Raw genomic sequence first — 19,602 nt, forward strand, 5'->3', positions numbered from 1 at the left:
ATTAGTCTACATGACTCAACAAGCACCAATCGTGCAATTGGATATCGAGAAGCAGCCATGTCCGAATGGAGAATGCAACTCATACCAGGCAGCGTTGTTTCGTGAAAGTTCTTGTGTGTTTGCAGCTTGTCCCAGTACGCGCAATCCCATATGTTGTGTAGAATGATAAATAGGTAGTATGAGTACCCCGCCAATTGTATCATCATGAAACATTCGTATGTCGACATAACGGTACCGCAACGATTGCATGACAATTCTGATATGTAAAACGCCATTTCTTACAAACAAATGATGCATACTCCTCGGTTTGCATGCATGATTGCAGTATCAATGTAGCATCAATGCAGTATTAGATGCTAATCGGCAACCTGAACCCTTGATCGACACTCTTATTGGATGGTCATCTTTTGTACCTCTATGAGTCAACTTGCCAAATCAGACTTCACGCTGCCGAGCGAACACGAATCTGTCGTGATACGATTCACGAGCGTTTGCCAGCAATAACGGACTGGAGTATATTTTCCACGCGTCTCTTTGTTACAGACAAGAGTCCCAGTAACGTCAGCTGCGACAAATCGAGAAACACAAAAGCTCCGCCGTTGTGTTCTGTACATGTCATGGATGCCAGGTCGTACCATTCAAGTGCTTTTTTTACTCAATGGCGGGACCAGGTCCAACTCAATATTAACCGCCACACATTGGACCCCGTTGAATGATGGTTGGTCTGTGTTGTTCCTTGTACATCAAATGTACATTGTTTTGTTTGCTCATTGTACCTAAGCATCATGAATACGAGTTTGGCTGTATAAGATCAATATTATGCCAGCTATTTCTATCAAGTTCCATCCCTTATGCACGCTCACTCGATTGCCTTGATCCGTTGTCGTCCCTCAATCCTTTATCCTTGATTGAACAAGACCCTAGCATCCAATAAATTATCTTACCCCAGTATCGGGCCTGCTGCGAGCCTAGCGTCCATTGGAGGGACGCTAGAATTCTTCGCTCCAAGTATACTTCACTGCCTTACCTCCCGCTACCGCAATTCATACCGCCAGCCCCGGATGGACGGGCAATGGCTCCAGATAGAATTTGACCCAATGCAAACTATGAGGATCCCCGTAGTTTCAGGTCATGCCCTTGGAGCAGCTTCAAGGGAATTTCAACTTCAATTGGGTCTTATATGCGCTGCTGGGTTTATTCCGACATCTATCCACAGCCACCCGGACATTCACGGGTAGGAAACCCCAGTTAAGAGGAACAGCTGAAGCTCACTATGAAACGAGTCTTTTGACAGAAGGAAAGAGACTGAGATACTGTACAGCCCGTGAAAGGAAAGTCACGTAAGCCCAGCGGAGCTTCAGCCAGCCATGAGAGTTATGTGTTGCACATTCTGTACATGGCCAACCAGGCCTGTACCTCTAAGTTGTTTTTCTAGGTCCAGGTTCCCGCAAACGAAATGGATCCTTGCCGTATGCTTGGCATATGAGGCATTGAACTCAATGGTCCCGTTTACTTTACAGCTTTATACAAGCTCTTTAAGTTTGAATATGGCATCATCCTCGCTGAACTATACCTACAAGATGATTTTATAACATACAGTCGAGGCAGATAGAGCCTATTTCTACTAGAAGGATGAATACTAATGCGGAGGTTGTTCAACGAACTGCCTCTTTAGGCAATTCTCTCGAACAAAGGATCGAAGCAGCGGCAAGGTTACCGCCGATGGGTGTCTCTCCTTTCATTCTTGGGCACCCTTCCTTCTTCAACTGGTCTAGTTTCTTAGTGGATGCCATGCTTATTCCCGCTTCCATTTGGTGGACAACATGGAGGCCAAGGACGAAGCAGGTGCAGCCTGTCCTGTCATGTCTAACACAAATGTCTTCATGATACGATGCTATCTCAGTAGTCCATCTTTTTCACCATATCAACCATCACACCACTAGTAATCAGTTCGCCAGAAGTTCTCCAAGGTACATTCGAGAACCACTGTTTCTCGTAGTGATACGTTCCAGAAGCTGTATCATGGAGGTTTCGAAGTTGGCATTTCTACCCGCTTGGTTTAACATGGATAACAAGGTACCCAACATACGATCCATGAACGAGTTCCTCCAGAGAACCTTTTAGCTACAACTTATCCACTTGCTCCGCCCAAGTACCGCTGTTCCACTGTGTTTCCGTGGTCAAGGCCGGAGACGCCATAAACCCATGCCAGCCATCGTCCCATAGCGCCTCCAAATGCATGGCTCATGAGAGCTCTGTTTTGGTTCATGATCCGTCTCTGGCCGATACTAATCTGCAGAGAAGTATCCATATACAACAAAAGAATGAGGGCCATGAGGAGCAATTGGGTCTTATTATTTTTAGATCGCATGACTCCTTATTCATGGTGTTCTTAAATGGCCAAATCCGTGTTTCTTGCAACCCTCTATCAAGCTCTCCCCACGCCCATCCGCTCTTTCTATGCAGCTGTGCCATTCACATTGCTACTCTACGGCATCAAGTTTCCTACATGGGTTCAAATCTCTACATTGTAGACAGATGCTGTTACAGTGGAGGGTCTCGCGACACATGCTATTGTTCCTTTCATTGAAACTTTCTGTTCTATTAAACGAGACGATCTCGCAATTCTGCTCCGATCTTCGATCATGACAGAGAGCATCTCGATGAGTCCATTACGGCGAAACCGAGGGCATACTAGGCCGAGCTTACTGGCTTGGGTTCGCCAGGCTCCCGAACGACGTTATATCATGCCAAGATAACACAACTGCGACGCCTATCAAGGGTTGAAATATGCTGATCTCGTCTTTATTGCACAACCCAGGACCCGTCTGCCTTTTCAATCGTGACTGATCGGCTGCTATCTCTCTGATACCGATTATAATGCAACCCCACAGGCCCTGATAGCTGAGACCGTTTCTGTGCCCAATATGGATCCTTACTGCTGAGGATGAGGCACACTATACGCACCTTCAGACCAGGCAGATGTCTATCATGTCAAGCGTATGTACTACACGCTACACTACACCCGCATAAGATGGGACAGGGTTCTTTTTTAGCCGGCGGCCCATCAAAATAGGACGCATCTGAGCTCTCTAGCAACATGTAAGACGGTTGACGATTACCGCTTCAGCTCGCTGCAAGTCACTATCACGAATCACGGGCTTGTGCCCGACACCACACCAAGCCATTTCAAACCACACCAGCCAGCGCATGTGCTGCGTTGCCCTGCGCTGCGATCTCTTCCTTCAGCCCTGATCCCAGCCACCAGGTTCCTTTCCTGAAAAACATGCAGCAATTTTCTGCGTCTTCGATGCGATGCGATGTGCGGCTGCATTCGTGCCGCCCTCTGCATCGACCTACCTGCTTCTGTGTCTCTTTTCTCTTGACCGTTCCGGAATACATTGCCTTATCGGTATCGCGCACCATCTGGCCTTGGTCTTGGGCGTTGTCGTTGTGGTTCTTTTTTATCTGCTGTGCCTCATGCTTCCCCAGCTCTCCATCCAATGTCTTGCATATCCTCCCCTCCAGTGTTCGCTGACCGGCTGCCCCTTCATCGCCGCGTCATCAGTTCTCCTTCCTCTGCCATATTGACCGGTTGTTGATAATATTGAATATTGTACACCGCCGTTTGTTGTACTCATTCACCGAAGAAAAGACTGGTTGGGGCTTGCATTAGCCGCAGGTGCGCGTTTCTGTGTTGGCGCCCTTACGGGCCGCTCGGCGCGAGGTTTTGATACAAGTGTCTCCATCTTTCTTGATGGGCGATGTCGCCATGGATGTTGATAGAACTGGGTCCTTCGCAGCAGTACAGTACAGACAGTACAACTTTTATGCAGGCATCAACATAAGAACGCAGCCAATCTGAGCTACTGTTTTTGAACCGATACGAGCGATCGGTTTAGGAACAGCTCGGTTGCGAGTCAGGTAATTCAAGGGTTGGCTGGCAAGCCGATCAAACCTTTCATAGCTACAGTGCACATCATCTATCGCCTTGGTATGCAAGACAGCGTGCAGTAGGCAAGTATCTCAATCTTCAATATGGGGTTTCAAAAGGACCATTCTACGGAAGCTGCACCGACCCAATCATGATCCAGGTTTGCTTCTGTCAGATAAACTTTATGAAACACCAGGCATGGGAAATAGTTATTTGAACCCCGTCGCCCAATCATTGTTGGCCTGCAAGTCCCGAAACAATATAGTTGCATAGACAAGTCGCCCTAACGATCTGAAATGGTCGCTATCTCGGTCCACTTCAGAAGTTCCTCAACCCGGAATTGCTATTAACGGTAATGACCAACGTGTCGGCAAACAGTATGTGGTATCTAATGCGTTATAACAAAGATGAAACGTAGCAAAACTCTCTAGAAACGTTCTAATGGGTATCGACTTGTATCAACAGCACAGCTTCCCCAGTCCAAGGTCATCACAAAGTATGCAAAGAAGTCGCTCTAGTGAAAGACAACTCAAGACAAAGGCTCGCAGATTAAGAGTGACGAAAACAGAAAAAGCAAAGCAGAGGCCAAACATCCAACCTATTGTCCGTTGCGCGGGTGCGAATGTCGATGGGTGCACCATCTCAATAGCCGTACCTCTCGGCAACCTTTCTCGGGCCGTTCCGACCCTCTAACTCATCAATCCTTTATGAAAAATAGCCCCTGGATGATCGGTCCTCTTTCACACCAGACCACAGAGGATCCTTTCTCCACTCACTGAAACTGTAGTCGGATGATGGAAAATAGCATGTTCTGCAGCACGTGCAGCATGACTGCCACACAGGTTGGCATCAACTCTGGCCAGACAGCCAAGTCCAGCTTCCCCTCCAGGCCGACGTCAATTTGGAAGAATAGTCGGATGAGTCCCCGCACGGCAAGACTCGCCACCAACTCACACGCCCACGTTACTGATGAGGCGTAGAAAGTGAGGCCAAAGTTGTAGTCCTCTCCCTCCGTATCAAACGCAAAATATGGGTAAACGTCTTTGTTAGCTCCGAAATGCAGTACTAGAATACTCCCAAGGAATGCAACCATTGAGACGTTTTCGGCAAGAAAGCGAATGAAGACATTGCGGGTCTGGAGCTTCTGGTATGAACCAAAGCTTTGCGAGTTCAGCCCGAGAATTGTTAAGAGCTTGTGCACAAAGGAGGTCATCATGATGGGCGTGATGACAACCAGACCTGTTGATGACAAGATCTGGAGGGTTATGAACTGTTGTGGTGAACGCAGTCGTGCATACAGCGCACGAACGTACATCTGGTAGGTCAACATGAAGTATCTGGCTGTGGTGTCAGTAGTGGAAACAACAGTATCTGTATGTATCGAGGCTTACAGTTTGAAGATCCAGCTCAAAGGATAGCTTCCGACACGCTCACCCTCTCGAATTCCTAGCACCCAGCCGCTTAACGCATCCAGCAAGTGCACCGTCGCAACCCAGCCATAGACGTACACCACTGTCTCCAAGTTGTTGTGTGGTAAGGTTCGGAGATAGATTTCTGCGTATGCCTCTCCGATCACATATGCCATGAGCCCAATAAACAAAGCAACGCAAAACCATAAGAAGCGCACAAAGCTTGCTGGCAACCACAATCGACGCATCCTAACGCCCTGTGGCCTCAGCTCGGGTTCAACTTGAGTTGCGTCTGCGTCGAATAGATCAGCCGTGACATTACGGCGCCGACGGTCCCTACCGTTGAACGTGTCTGGCTCTCCGGTCCACCAGGATGTAGTAAAGATGCGTTGAGTTTCTGATAGCGAGTGACGAAGCCCGATGTGCCGCTCATTAGTCGTGAGAATGATAAAGGCGATCGTGACAGGCAAGGCCATGATGATGAAGGTCCATGAAATCCATGCTGTATTGTGAACAAGCAAATAACGCGCCTTATCATTGTAGTACATGGGTATGGGGACGGCGATGGATAAGATGGCGATGAGTGAGACGGTAAGCGGGAAACCCAGAGACTGGGGCCACCAGTTCAGGCTGTAAAGGTTGAACACCTTCGTGATCCAGATAAGAGCAGTAAGGTTGTAGAAACCATAGTAGACGAATAGGAAGAACCAAAAGTTGACCTGGACTCGGGCAGCTCCGTGACCAGGCGTCTTAGATCCGTCGGGGAGTCTATCCTCGTCTCCATCACCGATATGGTCGTCAGGAATTCTATACTGAGGAAAAGGTATAGAACACCACGCCACAGCCTATTCTTGAGTCAGTTGATTCTTTGTTGTTTTTATTGCAGCTCCAGCACATACCAACAAGGCCGGCATCAACACCAGAAATGCATACCGACTCCACCACTTATCAACGACCCTCTTCACCGCCGACTGCCTCGGATCAACCCAAATATCCAACACCCATCGTTGCCAAAGACGTTGCCACAAACTCCTATCGTCCTCAAGGTCATAATCACTGTCCGTATCGTCGTCATCTGCAGGAAAAGCACCGTATCCAAGTATATGCACGCTACCTCTGTTGTCTGCGGTATTCGAGAAGAGGCCGAGTTGACTGCGCCTTCGAGATACCACGCCAGGACGCGGAGGAACAGCGCGGAAGCGGCCTAGGAGAGGGGCCGAGTCGTTGGGTCGGACGTGCGACTCGGTGCCCTGCGTGAACTGGAAGAAGCTGGGCATGGGATGAAGGGAGAGAGTCGGTGTAATCGAGTTGTGATATCGGGCTACATTGAAAGGCTTCGATTATATATTATGGCGTATTCTGTATAGTAAGTCGATGGATTGCGTCTCGAGTTCTTCAAGGCACGTGAATTGGATGCGTCGAGTATTAGAAGAATGATTATGGTGAAATGTCGGTATCGTGAATTTGGAAGTTGGTGTTGATTTGTCCAAGCATTAGATTGGGCTGATGTTGGTCCGTATCTCGGCTGACAACAGGTAGGAATAGAACAGGGGTCCAAGTTCCATCTCCCCTGCTATGACGCGCTACCCGTGTTAGTGGGCTTCAGAGGATGGATATGTGGGCAGGCCATTTCAGGGTCCCTCAGGTCCTTCTAAGGAACTTGGGGTGGACTTTCAGCTGTCAGATTCTCTTTCATAAAATCCAAATCTTTTTAAATTTATTCATTGAGTCACTACTTAATTAAGAGTTTCCTTTGCTTTGACCGCGCATAAACATACCTTTCTGGGGATTTCGAGGCAGTGAAGGCAGCAGGGACTACTACACCCATTATCTGTGGCATTGTGAGTGGGAGAACTGGGTAGTGAGTAATGGAAGAAAGTAGAACAACATCGCATTCATTGCGTGTGATATTACAAAATATAGCAATCCATACATATCCATAAACGCCGCAGATCAATGCCTCTCCTAGCCCTCTACTCTGAGGTCGTGCTCAGACTTTCTACGAACGATTCCTCATCCTGCTCATCTACAAGCACACCCCCAGTAATATCATCTGAGAAAGCCACCGTCTTGGCTGAAGCATGCTTTGCAGACGGCTCAACCAAGTCACCACTCCAAGGCTTGCATTCTTTAACATGCTCACCGCAACGCAGACAGGTCCAGCCCTCGCCCTCTTCTCTCTCCAATCGAGTAGCCAAGCAAACGAAACAGTATACACACCCACAAGGTATTGTCTCATATGGGTTGGTTATGTCTGTCTGGGCTGAACCAATAACACCACTGGATGCTGCTGCTGCCATCACTTCGTTCTCAGAAGTTGCTGTATTCTGGTCCTGGTAGCAAATTGCGCATGTTCTCTCAGGGAGGAATGCGTATTCACCATTAGCCTTGCCCTGTTCTTGAGGCCCCGTTCTGATAATGTCTTTTGTTTTCCGCCATGTCCTGGTCAGCCAGCGTCGCCATCGCTGGATGCCGATCAGGGGTAGTACGAAAAGCAAAAACTCGGTGAAGGCATGCCAGACAAGCTGCCTGTTGAGATACTCGAATGAGACCTCTCTGCTTACTTGGCTTGTGGGTGGCGCAAGTCTCATTCTGAGAATTCTATCAAGGAGTGTTCGATATCGTCCATGCAGTAAGAAGACTAGAAATGAGACACATGCCGCTGCCGAGTGAACAGTTGAGAGGGCAGATGTCAGTTTCGATAGTCGCTTTAGTCGGGGACTTGGCTCGTCGTAACCATCGTCATGCTCCAGAAGCCAGTCCTCCCATCTCGTCCAAGCATAGTTTCCAAATACTGTGACAAGTCCATAGAGTGATTTCTGCACCTTTGAGGGTGCTTTGAGTATAAGCCCGTCGTTTCTGGCGTCGGTATATTTGAGGTTTTGGAGAGCCGCTCCGTATGTGGCATCGTGGTCCCAGACAGTGAGTTTGAAAAGCACCGCCCTTAGAGCCAACATAATCTCAGCTGACCAGTCATCGTGCAGATGCCCTCCACCAAAGTATTTGAGACCCTCGCAAACCTGGTCCTTGAGAATGTCCAAGAGCTCTACATCGAGTAATTCGGCATCGACTTGTCCTACTCGAAATGCAGGACGCGTGCCCTCCCTTGTCGATACAGCATCCCAGGCAGATCCGATGCGATTTAGGGGGTAAGGTAAGCGCTCGAGGTTGGCTCTAGGTCGAGAAGATTGCCGCTGTGCAGCGATGCGAGCAGCGGCTTCGGCCTCACGGGTTTGGCGACGCGCAGCAACGCGGCGTTGGGCTTGGACGAAGCTCGAGTCGGTCATTTGACCTGATGCATGCGCATGAGGATGAGGGCGTTCGTTGAGTTTCGGGTATTTAACTGGGAGTCTATCGGTCGATTTGGTGGTGGGTTGATCCGGTTACAGTTGGGTAGAGCGAGCTTTCGTTTGTTGCAGGTGATAAAAGCAAAAAGGAACCACGCAGTTCAGCTCGTCTCAGCGCATCGCATTGGATCTCATCTGGGGGGATTGTGCGGGCCCATGCTAAACTCCCCCCATGACGCCAGGGCCGGGGTTTGTCGAGCAGAAGCCGAGCCGAGGTGTTACAGAGCCTAGGCCTTATCGGCTACTTTACCATACCGTGCATGTTCGTCCCTCGTGCCTCTGCCTAGGCTAGGGGAGGCAGAGAGCTTAGGACTTTGACCCTAAGCGACAAAAGTGTTTAGGTAATTTAGCCCAGGCTTAGGGGACCCTTTACTGAGTTTATTTTGGCATCCTCTTCTAAAGTCTTAAGTTTTCTTGCTCCCCGAGGATAGGTAAAGGACACTCGTAAAAAAGTAAGGGACTTTTATTTCCACGCGCTTGTCTTACTCCGTGCTCACTGAGACTTGCTTTAGCGCTTGTTCCCACTCTTCAAAGAGCAAGATAACTTCTAACCTTACAGCGAAGTACCAGAATTAACTAGTCCAAGGTCTCCTGCATTTACACTGAATTTAACCAGGCCTTTTGTTAGCTTGGATAGATACTAACCTAGCCACTGTGTCTCCCTCTCTGTCTCCGTCTGGGCCGGGCCATAAGCCGGGAGCCCCTCCCGCTGCAACTCCTCTCTTTCCCCCACGAAACGCCCTTGCTCTTACTGGTTCCCCTTGTTCCAATGAGGAGAGGGTGCCATGGCGCGAGTGGCAGTTACACAGAACTTGAGATGGCAAGTGCGGCTCAACTCGTCCCAAACCGCCTCAAGACTTCTGTGCCTCTAGAAAGCACATTTCATCCAACAAACTTCGGCCGATACCATCAAATCATGAAACTCAGAGATGCTTCATTCTTAGAGCATCACAAATCGTCGACAAACCAAAAACCAGGCTCTGGGGAAGATAAGCCACACTTACTTGGCAGAATTCAGCTATGTATGTATGTTTGAGGCTTGACCAGCGACCAGCAATCAAGGGCGCTATGATATCTCCGATAGCCCTGTATGCAACCAGTATGTCCCAGACACCTGGGAGCTGGGACTATGACGACTAGCTGCATGGGCACTGTGTTACACAGAGTTCCTTTGGAAAAAGCAATTTTTATATTGGTTGTGTTGCACTTGCATCTGCATCGCGACTCTTCTGATGACGTCTTACACGTCAGAAACGTGAATCCTCCAGCCGGCGACCAGGCATCTCCTCCTCTGTGGATACCATGCAAACAATCAGAGCTCGAGTTGCTAGTTAATGAGACAACGGCTGCCCTTAGTGACTATATTGCCTGCTGTCTTAAGAGAGACGGGAGCTTTGCAAGGCCCGCTCCGAGTGGCGGTTCAACAGCTGTCCAACAGTGTAGATCAGCCTGCCTTTGCTGCTTAGACTTCACTTTAACGACAACCCTCAAACGCATAATCAAACGACACATACACGCCGTCTTGTATGTCTCTGTGAAAATCTCCGGGTGCTAGATGCATCAACAACCTGGTTCTCGTGCCAGAGTTGCCATCATTGAGTCGGGAGCGGCCCATTCTTGGCCCCTCTGCACGCCCTTGGTCCGCGAACCTAACAACGCGAAACCAGCAACATGGTCACTGGCGTCTGTCTTCTAGGTCACAGCTGTCATAACTCTCAATGTATAAAGGCCGACATGGAGATGCAGGCGGCCGTTTTCTGACAGGTCTTTCCCCCTACCTGGTCCTCGACTGGGAACCTATATCCACGCCACATACCTCCCTGGGGCCAACACGACTGGAGGAGTCAGGTATTGCAACATGGTTCTGAGATTTGAATCTAACTCAACTACCCACCTCTTCCAATCATGATGCGTTGGATCATTTGCTTTTGTTTAAGCCTGACGACCATCTTCTCTGCCCTACGCCTCCACCCCGTTGCACTGGTACTATGTATTTGTATTGAACTCGTAGTTCCATCCGTGTCTTTCCATTTCTAATTCCTTATTATGTGTGCATATATTCCATGGCTCTGGCACTTACCACAAACCTGTTCAACCTGTTCAACCTGTTCAATCTGTTCAATCTGTTCAATCTGTTCAATCTGTTCAATCTGTTCAATCTGTTCAATCTGTTCAATCTGTTCAATCTGTTCAATCTGTTCAATCTGTTCAATCTGTTCAATCTGTTCAATCTGTTCAATCTGTTCAATCTGTTCAATCTGTTCAATCTGTTCAATCTGTTCAATCTGTTCAATCTGTTCAATCTGTTCAATCTGTTCGTTCTTGACAAACAAGCTTGATTCGGTGCCATAACACATCCTTTATCGATTCTAGCCTCCCTGTTGGGTCCTACCACTGGTGTTTGCCAACAAAGCGAAACTGTACGGGGCCTTGAGACCTCCTTTCGAAATCACTTGGAAAACCCTGTTCGTCGATCAAACTATGGCAAGGTCATCACAAGACGAAGTTTTACCTGGTGTTGAACTCAACTCGAGTCAGAAACGAGTTAGTACGGGAACCTCAAAAACCCAGCAGCGTGTCTCTTTAGCTTGCGTTCCTTGTCGTCATAAGCATATAAGGTGCGATGGACTTGAGACATGCACTCGATGCAAAGAAGAGGGTAAACCGTGTCGTTACATCAAGACACGTCGAGGGATCCGAGATTCAAAGAAGACAAGTATGATGAAGGAAGAGGATTTGGTGAATGATCAAGATGACGCTACAGAGAGCACACCGTCGCCAGACCTTGCTGGGCCCGGCATTCCGTTCCCCCAGATGATAGCTTCCACACCTTGCAGTACCATACATCCATTCGACCTCTAGTACGCCAACTTTCACGTCACCCACTCTTGGCTACCCCCAAGAAAGAAACTGGACGATCTCTGTAAAACGCAACCAGAAAACTTACGTTTCCTGGTTGCCACAGTTACCTACATTGGTTCTCTATACTTGTAGCTGTGTCTTGTCGACCTTGTCCAACAGAATGCCTACCAAATGTCGCATGACACCCTTTCCCCAACAATCTGGTCTGTTCAAGCACTGCTGTGTCTTTCTATTACAGCATTCGGGAGTCAGCATGGCAACGTTGGCAAAATCATGTTCAACAAAGCCTGTGTGCTGGCTTCTTGTCTGGGACTCCAGAGCAAGGAGTTCGCGGATAGGGAAACAGACCCAGTCCTCGCTGAATCATGTCGCCGGACATATTGGGGATTGTATACACATGAGATGTTGCTTTGTTTGCGACAGAATCATCTTTGCTCAACACTCTACCCTCCTGGGCCTAGTTTTGTGGTAGGGCTCCCATGCGAGGATTGGGATTACCAGGCCGGTGTACGTAATTCTTGTTCGAGGTAGCCACTTCACGCTGACTTTCCAGTAGAAAATTCCAGTCCCAGTAACTCTTGAAGAGTACGATCGTCTAGGCCCCTCTCGCGAGTACTCTTCTTGGGCCTACTTTGTTGATCTTATTCGTATATACGATAGTCATGTGGCACCGTTTCTTCATGATTGTAGTCAGGCAGCCCGGCATAACCTCAAGTATGCAAATCAGCGTATCGATTCCTGGCGATTCAGAATCAACGACAGGAAAAAATATCGCGTTTGGGAAGATGGCATGTTTGATATGATCCTATACCATGCGGTAAGTTCTTTGACTCGTTCAGGGGCTAGTTCAGCTACTCACAGTTTATCTTGTAGTTAGTGGTCTCTTTTGGGTAAGTCAAATCTCCCTAAAAAGTTTTTTTCAGATGGCTAAATCTGTCTAAAGACTCGAGATCCGGATGCAGGCTCATCTCTACGGACACTGGGATCAACACATCGCGGCTTCATTACTTCACAGGGTTGCTACAGAGCATGACGCTCAGTCACCACTAGTTCTCCAAGCACCATTGCGTCTGATGGCTCTTCTTGGTTCTCAGCTTGTACCAGAGAAGTTCTCCCCTTCATGCCTACTTGATTTGGAACACGCAGCCTCACCTTTGTGTCATGCTGTGCTCCACAGTGCAGGGCAGCCAGATTACAGATCTAGAGTTTTGTTTCTGGCAGAGTTCCTGAAAAAGTCTGGGGAATTCTGGCCCAGGTCGAAGGCGTTATCTGACGTTTTCATGGAGGCACTGGGCCGAGGCGGCCATGAGCATGGGTATATGGAGCTTTCTCAGGCTATGTCGGCGGTTGGTGATACACCTGCGTCTACAACTGAGGGAGGGTCTCTCTGGCTCAGGTCGCCCACAGTAGAGCATATGGGTGGTTGGTCGGGGCTGCCATCATACTCGCTGCAATGTGAGCCGGAGACGGGTGACGTGGCTTGGGGAGGAGATCTAACTCAAGTTCCTGGCGGAGATATGACAGCCTCGGATATAACAGCTGGCGCAGGAAGTTCAGTTTCGAATGTTTATGTCGAAGCAGGGTGTTTAGGTGACAAGTCGGCGGGAGGCTCAGTTCCTGTGAAAGTAGAGGAGGGGTGACTACAATGTGTCCTCGTCGTTGTATGTCCATATCTAGATAAGAGTTTGACCTAGTTTGAAGGAGGAAGTGGTAGTAGATTTAACACAGATTTCCGAGACTCATTCAAACTTAATGATACAAAAGAGGCATGATCGAGAAATGGAAGACGGTCGATTTTGTATACGCTTCACGGTTTGCTTGGTCAAGTTTTACATGTTTAGCATCTCTTAGACAGGGAGAACTTATAAGGTTTAACCACACTGGGTATTTTTGAGCTCGATTGGCAATATTGTAGCTTTTGAAAATTGTGTATTTAACCACGGAGGCCCATTTATTAATGCTCAATAGTAAATTGACAGATGGAAAGAAGTTGGTCTTGGGCCTTTTTCATTGACGTCTGGTTAAGATGGTGACCGGTAATACCCTAGATTTTAATTAAATTGACCACGAGGTCTCGGTCAGCCTCTATATGTCCACACTATTGGCCGACGCTAGGCAGCGCGACAAGGGTCTACTAATTATGTATAACTGACAGAATACTAAGATAGAAGTTAGTCTTCAGGTATCGATTGATCAGTGAAGGCCATAACAAATTACGGACTATATTGCATATTGAATATACTTTGCAATATGGAATTAATTAAATCAATAAGTTGAGCCATGTTTAGAGTAATAAGTATTAAACTTCAGTATCATTTACCTTTCCTTCCACCCCCAGGGCCTTTGTCCTTCCCCACTATGATTTGGTGGGTAGTGACCTCACTTACCCTCGCCCGGCCATGTAGCTCCATTTGCCGCCTCGCCTACCTTACCCTGCTCTTACATCATTCATAAAGACAACAACCTAACAACATCAACCTCATTTTGACACCCGTTCACGACCTGAAACACCAAGCGCACTTCCGCCGATAATCACCGTGAACGATTATCACAACTGCCGATGACTCACCGCTCCTAGAACTTCCGCCTGCCTACGCTAAGGGCGCCAGTCAGCGCTTCACGATCTAACTTGGCGCATATTGCTATCTCACATTCTACACTATAAATACGACACTTTCACCATACATCTCGCCTATCTGATGCGACCGGACGTCGAGTGTGTATACTTCTTGGACTGAGGTGACGTGACCGTAACGCCTGCTCGTGTGCGACTCTGCCGTACTCGAGCGCCGAAGGTGAACAACATGGGATCTTCGCGCCAGCGTGAGCTTCGACCCGAGGACTCGTGGCGCTTTGTTGAAGGCGAGAACGACAGTTTCGACACAAGTATTCTCCCATCGCTTGGGGAATCATCACCACCTACATCCTCAGGCAACATACCCTCCCAACCATTTTCTCAAGGAAATCTCAGCTTCGCATCGCAGGATAGCATTCGCGACTTTGGGGCAGACCCAGACGACGAGCAGGTCATTCTACGAGAGCCGTTCAGGCCGAGTCTTTCGCGCGCAAGTGTGAGCGCGAACGGAGAGCGAGTCTTTCGATCACCCGATCCAGAATTTCACATGCCGCGCATCGATACTGCGAGTGAGGGAAGTAGTAGGAGTGAGCGCACGATAAGAGGACTGGGCATAGAATATGGCGGCAACGAAGGTGTGAGGAGAAGAGGAAATCCACCACATTCGAGTCCACCCAAGCAGAGAAATGCGCGCGCAAGATATGAGACCGAGGATGAATATCATCGCCGCCAATATCGCGAACAGCCACCGCCAACAGTTGGAAATCAAATCGCTCAAAGCATCCCAGCGGCGATATACAATACACTTGCATGGTTTCTTAACGTTATCGGGCTAGCATTCCGCTACGCTCAGAAACCTTTTGCGATTCTACTGGCTATCTATCTTTGCTTTGGTGGTCTTATTATTGCACAGAACATGGCAACTCGCTCTATCGCCGCATCTCTATCCCCTCTTTGCCGTATCCCGGGCGCATCGTTACTAAATCTTCCGTTCTGTCCTTCTCTGGATACGATAGTGCCTGCTGGAGGCGATGGATTACCCGTTGAGTTCGATGATCTCATGAATGTGCAGTCAAAGTTCGAGCAAGTTCTTGAAAAGAGCTCTGATGGAGTGTCTCTCCCATTCGAGATGAAAAGATCTGAAACGGCCATCCGAGATCTACGCAGCCTTGTGCGACACAGCGATCTACAAGCTCGCGATGAGTTGCTGTTTGAGTTCGACGGTTACATCGACACGGCGAGGCAGACGTCTTCGGACTTGCAGAAGTTCAACACCCATGTTGGGTCTGCTGTTGATGCTGTCATAAGCATCAATCGCTGGACATCTCGTTATCTCGATACTCTATCCCCAGAAACAGATGATGGGAAGTCGATTTCCTCGCCCTCGCCTATTCTTGGCTGGGCTTCGTGGCTCTTTCACCCGTTCCAGCCAACTACAGATCATATCTTCAATGAGCGAGTTCTCCTAGACAAGTATATTGAACATACAGCTCTTGTCTCGGATCGTATCGCGACCCTTATCCTTGAAGCGCAGGCCGTTCTGCGCCTGCTTACAAAAGCCGAGGATCATCTGATGCTCATCTACGACATCAGTTCTCGCTCCTCTGCCGATACAGCATCTCGTCGTGAAAACGTCCTCTGGAATATCTGGACACTTGTCGGTGCAAACTCGAACCAACTTAACAGCCTTTCCCGCCAACTGGCTCTTCTGCGCCAGGTTGACGCACAGCGTTCTTCAGCAGTTGCACAGGTCAACGCGCTTATCCTCGAACTCGAGAGCATCCAAGCTGGTCTGGGCGACTTGCGTGACCGTGTTGCTGAGCCAGAGGTGCTCCGCAATGGTATTGGTAGTGGACCTCCAATCCCTCTGAGCGTGCATATTGAGACCATTGATCGAGGCGTCGAACGTCTGGAGGACGCAAGAAGCAGAATTCGTGCTGCCGAGAATGATCGCGTTCGAGATGCACTTGCTAGAGGCGGAGTCCGTAATGAGCCGTTGCTGGAGGGTAAAGGAAAGCGTGGTGAAGGGAATTGAGCAGTGCATTATGATCAGAAACCAGAACGTAGTAATTTGGATCATCGAACTTTGATTATGTTTGGCGTTTGGAGCGTACCTAGAGCGAGAAATATGAACGATTTGAACCCTCAGATACATTGGCGCATGCAGGGGAATAGCTAGTTCTTGGAAATATATGATAACCTGATCTAAAATATGAAAATCTTGGTCATTTGATAATGCTACCCATGTTGCTTCATATCGTGATTGTATATTGTTTGGGTATATGCTTTGTTGATGGCTGGTGATTTCTTCTACACAAGAGATCGTTCAGCCATGGTGGAAAACCCAATGGTTTATCCAGTCCAGACCCTGGCTACTATTCTGGACAACACGCAAATAGTAGATGGGATGCCATTGCTAGCCCGCTGCTCTGCACCTCCTATCCTCTCAACGAGCCCCTGTATATACAATTCTCGTAAATCCAACCAACGCCTCATTAAATGCCTTTCCAATGCACCAATGTACCCGAAAAAAAAGTCGTATAATCAATGGATCGGCCTAGATCCCAAAACCCTGCCTATGACATAAACGCCTGACCTATGTTGCCCCATCAAATGCAAGAGATGTTTTCTGACCATGATCAAAGCAGAATTAGAAATAGCCTGGGAAAACTTTTGAGAGTGCTCGTAGCCCTGTGATCACGTTAGTGTATGCTTTTACGTCCATTTAGATAAACGACTTACATATCGCCCTTTGAGAGTCCGGATCGTCGAAAGGCGCGTTCTTGGCTGCAATTTCACGCATGCGTTGTCGAGCAAACGAAGAAGGACTTCCGCGTCTTGGCGTTGGATCCGTATTCAACTCGGAATTCTCTGGCTGTGTTGGGAGCATATTCAAAAGTCGAGGTCTGGGCCTTCTTGTCTTTGGAATCTGGGCTGGAGCTGGTGGGCGAGTGTTTGGTTCTGGTTCTGGTTCTGGTTCTTGGAATTGTGCGAGGGTGGACGATACTGGTGGCGTTTCTACTCGTCCCTCCACATTCGTTGCTGTATTTGTAACAGGTTGTCGTCTAAACTTGGGTAGCTTCAAGGTAACAAGTGGCGACGAGGAAGGTCGTGAAGGTGATGGTGAGGTTCGGAATAGTCTTTTACTCCAGTCCTTCATCTTCGTGTTATCACCTTCCTCAGATAAATCCTCGAGATCGACTCTTTGACGTAATTTCCTCAGAGCACGTTCTCGACGCACCATTCCGTTAGTGATCCTTGGACTGTAACCTCTGGGCAACATTGAATGCTTGCACATAGGACAGAGAGAACTATTCTTTGACAGAAACTCGTCGATACATTCGGGATGGAATATGTGACCGCAAGGAAGCTCCCGAATGATGGTGACTCGGTGTTCGAAATTGGTGAGGCAGATGTGACAACTAGGTTGGAAATTAGTAGCAGCGTTGTCGCCTGAGGCCCCGATATTGGATCTTTTGCTCCGAACACTGGCACCGGATCGTGTGCTGCGTTGATCGAATCCTCGGCTACTTCGCATGCGTCGTGTAGATGATGGGGTAGGAGGAGGCGCTGTCGAGTCCGGGTCCGCGTTGTAAGTAAATAGAGGGAAGCTGGTGATATGGGTAGCAGGTACTGTCAGGCGCTTAATTCCCATGGCTTCAAGATCGACTTCCCCAGATTCAACTCTTTTTCGAAGTGATATACGTCGTCTTCGTTGAACAAGGTGCATGGTTATCGAGACGAATGCAAATATGGCAAGCAAGGCACCAATTACTATGAGGAAGAACGCCCATAGCGGTGGAATACCAGATTCATCCTGAACGCTGAGTTCAGTCCAGATACGGACATAATCCTTCGGGTTCGGGCCATAAAGTGTGCTGATATTTTCGCCATAAGGTATGTCGTCCACGCTGCCTGAATAGTAACTGAGTTGTCGCATCATATTCTGGCCTTCTTGACCAGAAATGGCGTAAATCGGATATTTGTTGGCAGTCATCCAGGCTCCACCATCTTCCAGATTCCAAACAGGCGAGTCCGCATCTTGAGGCTGATTTGACGAGTTGTTAGGTTTGTAAAAGATGAAAGCGCGAATGGGGTCGAGACGCGCAGAAGCAAGGTAGGCTAGGGTACAATCGATGCTGAACCACGGCGCGAGAGCGATGAGATTGTAATTGGTAGGAGGAAGATTATCTCGGCGGGTGACATTTCGAGGAATAAACTGGTATTGCTGCTGGTCGCACTCACGATCGTTGTCGAGGTCGGGGACGTAGAGGAGGCCGGTGATAAGGCCATTAGACGAGTCGGCATTTGTGGAGGTTAGTGTGGTAATGTTGGTGGAAATCCGCTCCTTATATGCTATGTCGGACTGTTTGCGTGGTCAGTCAATGCTAGATGAGTCTTGTAGTTACCTCGTCGCAACGGAATGATAAATGTCAAGTGGATTAACGCACCGAAAGAGCCGTGAGGTTTCGGATGATTGTCGACGGGACCGTACTGGCGCCGCTCCATACTGGATTACTGAAGAGGAGGCTGGTGAAATTGGTCAGCAATGTTCACAGCTTTAATCAAGCAAGGCGAGTGATGTCGTCTGATCGAAAGGTTGTAGGCGATGTCGTGTGGTTTGCTGCGTTGGTGCAAGCGGGGAGTCGAGGGCGGCGTAGTCGTTATGTCACGCCAGCGACGATGATGAGAAGAACGGCCACGAGAATACAACGACGTTGCAGGCAGAGAGACATAATGGATGGAGTAAAGACATACACGACATTTCGTATCTCGGTGAGCGCTGGACGATTTGATGTCAGTTCGTTGGGATGCCAAGACTGGGGTATGATGCGAGGTTCTTGGCCTCGAACCCGCGGGCGCGGATGAGCAGGAACGGAACGGAAAGGGACAGACGCCCTTCGGGGAGAACGGGTAGGATCAATCAATCAATCAATCAATCGCCATGTAGTGTAAGACGAGACGGAGAGAGGAAATAAGAGGTTATGACAAAGGTTGGTTGAACAGAGAGTGATATAACTTACACATGCTTCTAAAACATATTCAATCATGGAATCGTAGGCATTATATGGCGTGCACCAGAGGCGCAAAAATTCAAGTGACGACCCAGGGTGACAGTGAGGATTCGATGATGAATGATCTGGTGAAAGCGAGTTTGTGAGGACGAAGTGACTTTGGAGGAGTTGGGTGAAAATTGGAATCGAGACTTGAAACCCGAAACTGAGTATCAAAATGAGAATGAGTAAAAAAGCAAGAGTTAACGAGTTGGCGTTTCTGGGGGGGAGAGAAAGAGCGAGAGAATCAAGCGAGAGTAGGTAAGTAAGGTGGACTTGATTTGGCCTGGACTTGGGTTTGGGAGACCAGGACGGAGGGTGGAAATGGGCCGGACGCTGATTGTGGCTGCCGCCGCTGGGGGTGAGGAAGAACAGAAGAGACAAGCCAGAGCAAGAAGCAAGAAGCAGGCAGGCAGGGGAA

The 19,602-nt window shown here is 48.6% G+C and overlaps 6 protein-coding genes across 11 annotated transcripts; 2 read left to right on the plus strand and 4 right to left on the minus strand.

Moving 5' to 3' along the window:
• Positions 1-4,013: 4,013 nt before the first annotated feature.
• FOXG_01053 (uncharacterized protein) lies at positions 4,014-6,886 on the minus strand. Its single transcript, XM_018377779.1, has 3 exons — positions 6,243-6,886; positions 5,326-6,188; positions 4,014-5,271 (listed from the first exon to the last, which is right to left on the minus strand). The coding sequence occupies exons 1-3, from the start codon at positions 6,618-6,620 to the stop codon at positions 4,707-4,709; spliced, it is 1,806 nt and encodes a 601-aa protein (XP_018233569.1). The 5' UTR covers positions 6,621-6,886; the 3' UTR covers positions 4,014-4,706.
• A 194-nt stretch (positions 6,887-7,080) lies between these two features.
• On the minus strand, positions 7,081-8,886 carry FOXG_01054 (uncharacterized protein). Its single transcript, XM_018377780.1, has one exon. It carries the CDS (start codon positions 8,628-8,630, stop codon positions 7,317-7,319), a length of 1,314 nt encoding a protein of 437 aa, XP_018233570.1. The 5' UTR covers positions 8,631-8,886; the 3' UTR covers positions 7,081-7,316.
• A 1,837-nt stretch (positions 8,887-10,723) lies between these two features.
• Positions 10,724-11,245, minus strand: FOXG_01055 (uncharacterized protein; the record flags this gene model as incomplete). The annotated part of the gene is made up of 1 exon (XM_018377781.1): positions 10,724-11,245. Exon 1 carries the CDS (start codon positions 11,045-11,047, stop codon positions 10,724-10,726), a length of 324 nt encoding a protein of 107 aa, XP_018233571.1. The 5' UTR covers positions 11,048-11,245.
• FOXG_01056 (uncharacterized protein) lies at positions 11,097-13,318 on the plus strand. The gene is made up of 4 exons (XM_018377782.1): positions 11,097-12,059; positions 12,109-12,369; positions 12,426-12,442; positions 12,496-13,318. The coding sequence occupies exons 1-4, from the start codon at positions 11,724-11,726 to the stop codon at positions 13,190-13,192; spliced, it is 1,311 nt and encodes a 436-aa protein (XP_018233572.1). The 5' UTR covers positions 11,097-11,723; the 3' UTR covers positions 13,193-13,318.
• Positions 13,319-13,979: 661 nt separating this feature from the next.
• FOXG_01057 (uncharacterized protein) lies at positions 13,980-16,368 on the plus strand. The gene has a single exon (XM_018377783.1). The coding sequence runs from the start codon at positions 14,357-14,359 to the stop codon at positions 16,160-16,162; it is 1,806 nt and encodes a 601-aa protein (XP_018233573.1). The 5' UTR covers positions 13,980-14,356; the 3' UTR covers positions 16,163-16,368.
• On the minus strand, positions 13,984-19,599 carry FOXG_01058 (uncharacterized protein). Of its 6 annotated transcripts, XM_018377784.1 has the most exons (5): positions 19,152-19,599; positions 18,886-18,910; positions 18,579-18,657; positions 16,870-18,493; positions 13,984-16,818 (listed from the first exon to the last, which is right to left on the minus strand). In XM_018377784.1, the coding sequence occupies exons 1-5, from the start codon at positions 19,153-19,155 to the stop codon at positions 16,778-16,780; spliced, it is 1,773 nt and encodes a 590-aa protein (XP_018233574.1). In that variant the 5' UTR covers positions 19,156-19,599; the 3' UTR covers positions 13,984-16,777. The 6 variants fall into 6 exon arrangements, with proteins under 6 accessions (XP_018233574.1, XP_018233577.1, XP_018233576.1 ...); XM_018377787.1 differs by having other exon boundaries at positions 18,579-18,910; XM_018377786.1 differs by having other exon boundaries at positions 18,886-19,599.
• Between the last annotated feature and the right edge of the window lie 3 nt (positions 19,600-19,602).

The sequence above is a fragment of the Fusarium oxysporum genome, chromosome 1, assembly GCF_000149955.1.
Source record: "Fusarium oxysporum f. sp. lycopersici 4287 chromosome 1, whole genome shotgun sequence".
NCBI classification, from domain to species: Eukaryota; Fungi; Ascomycota; class Sordariomycetes; order Hypocreales; family Nectriaceae; genus Fusarium; species Fusarium oxysporum.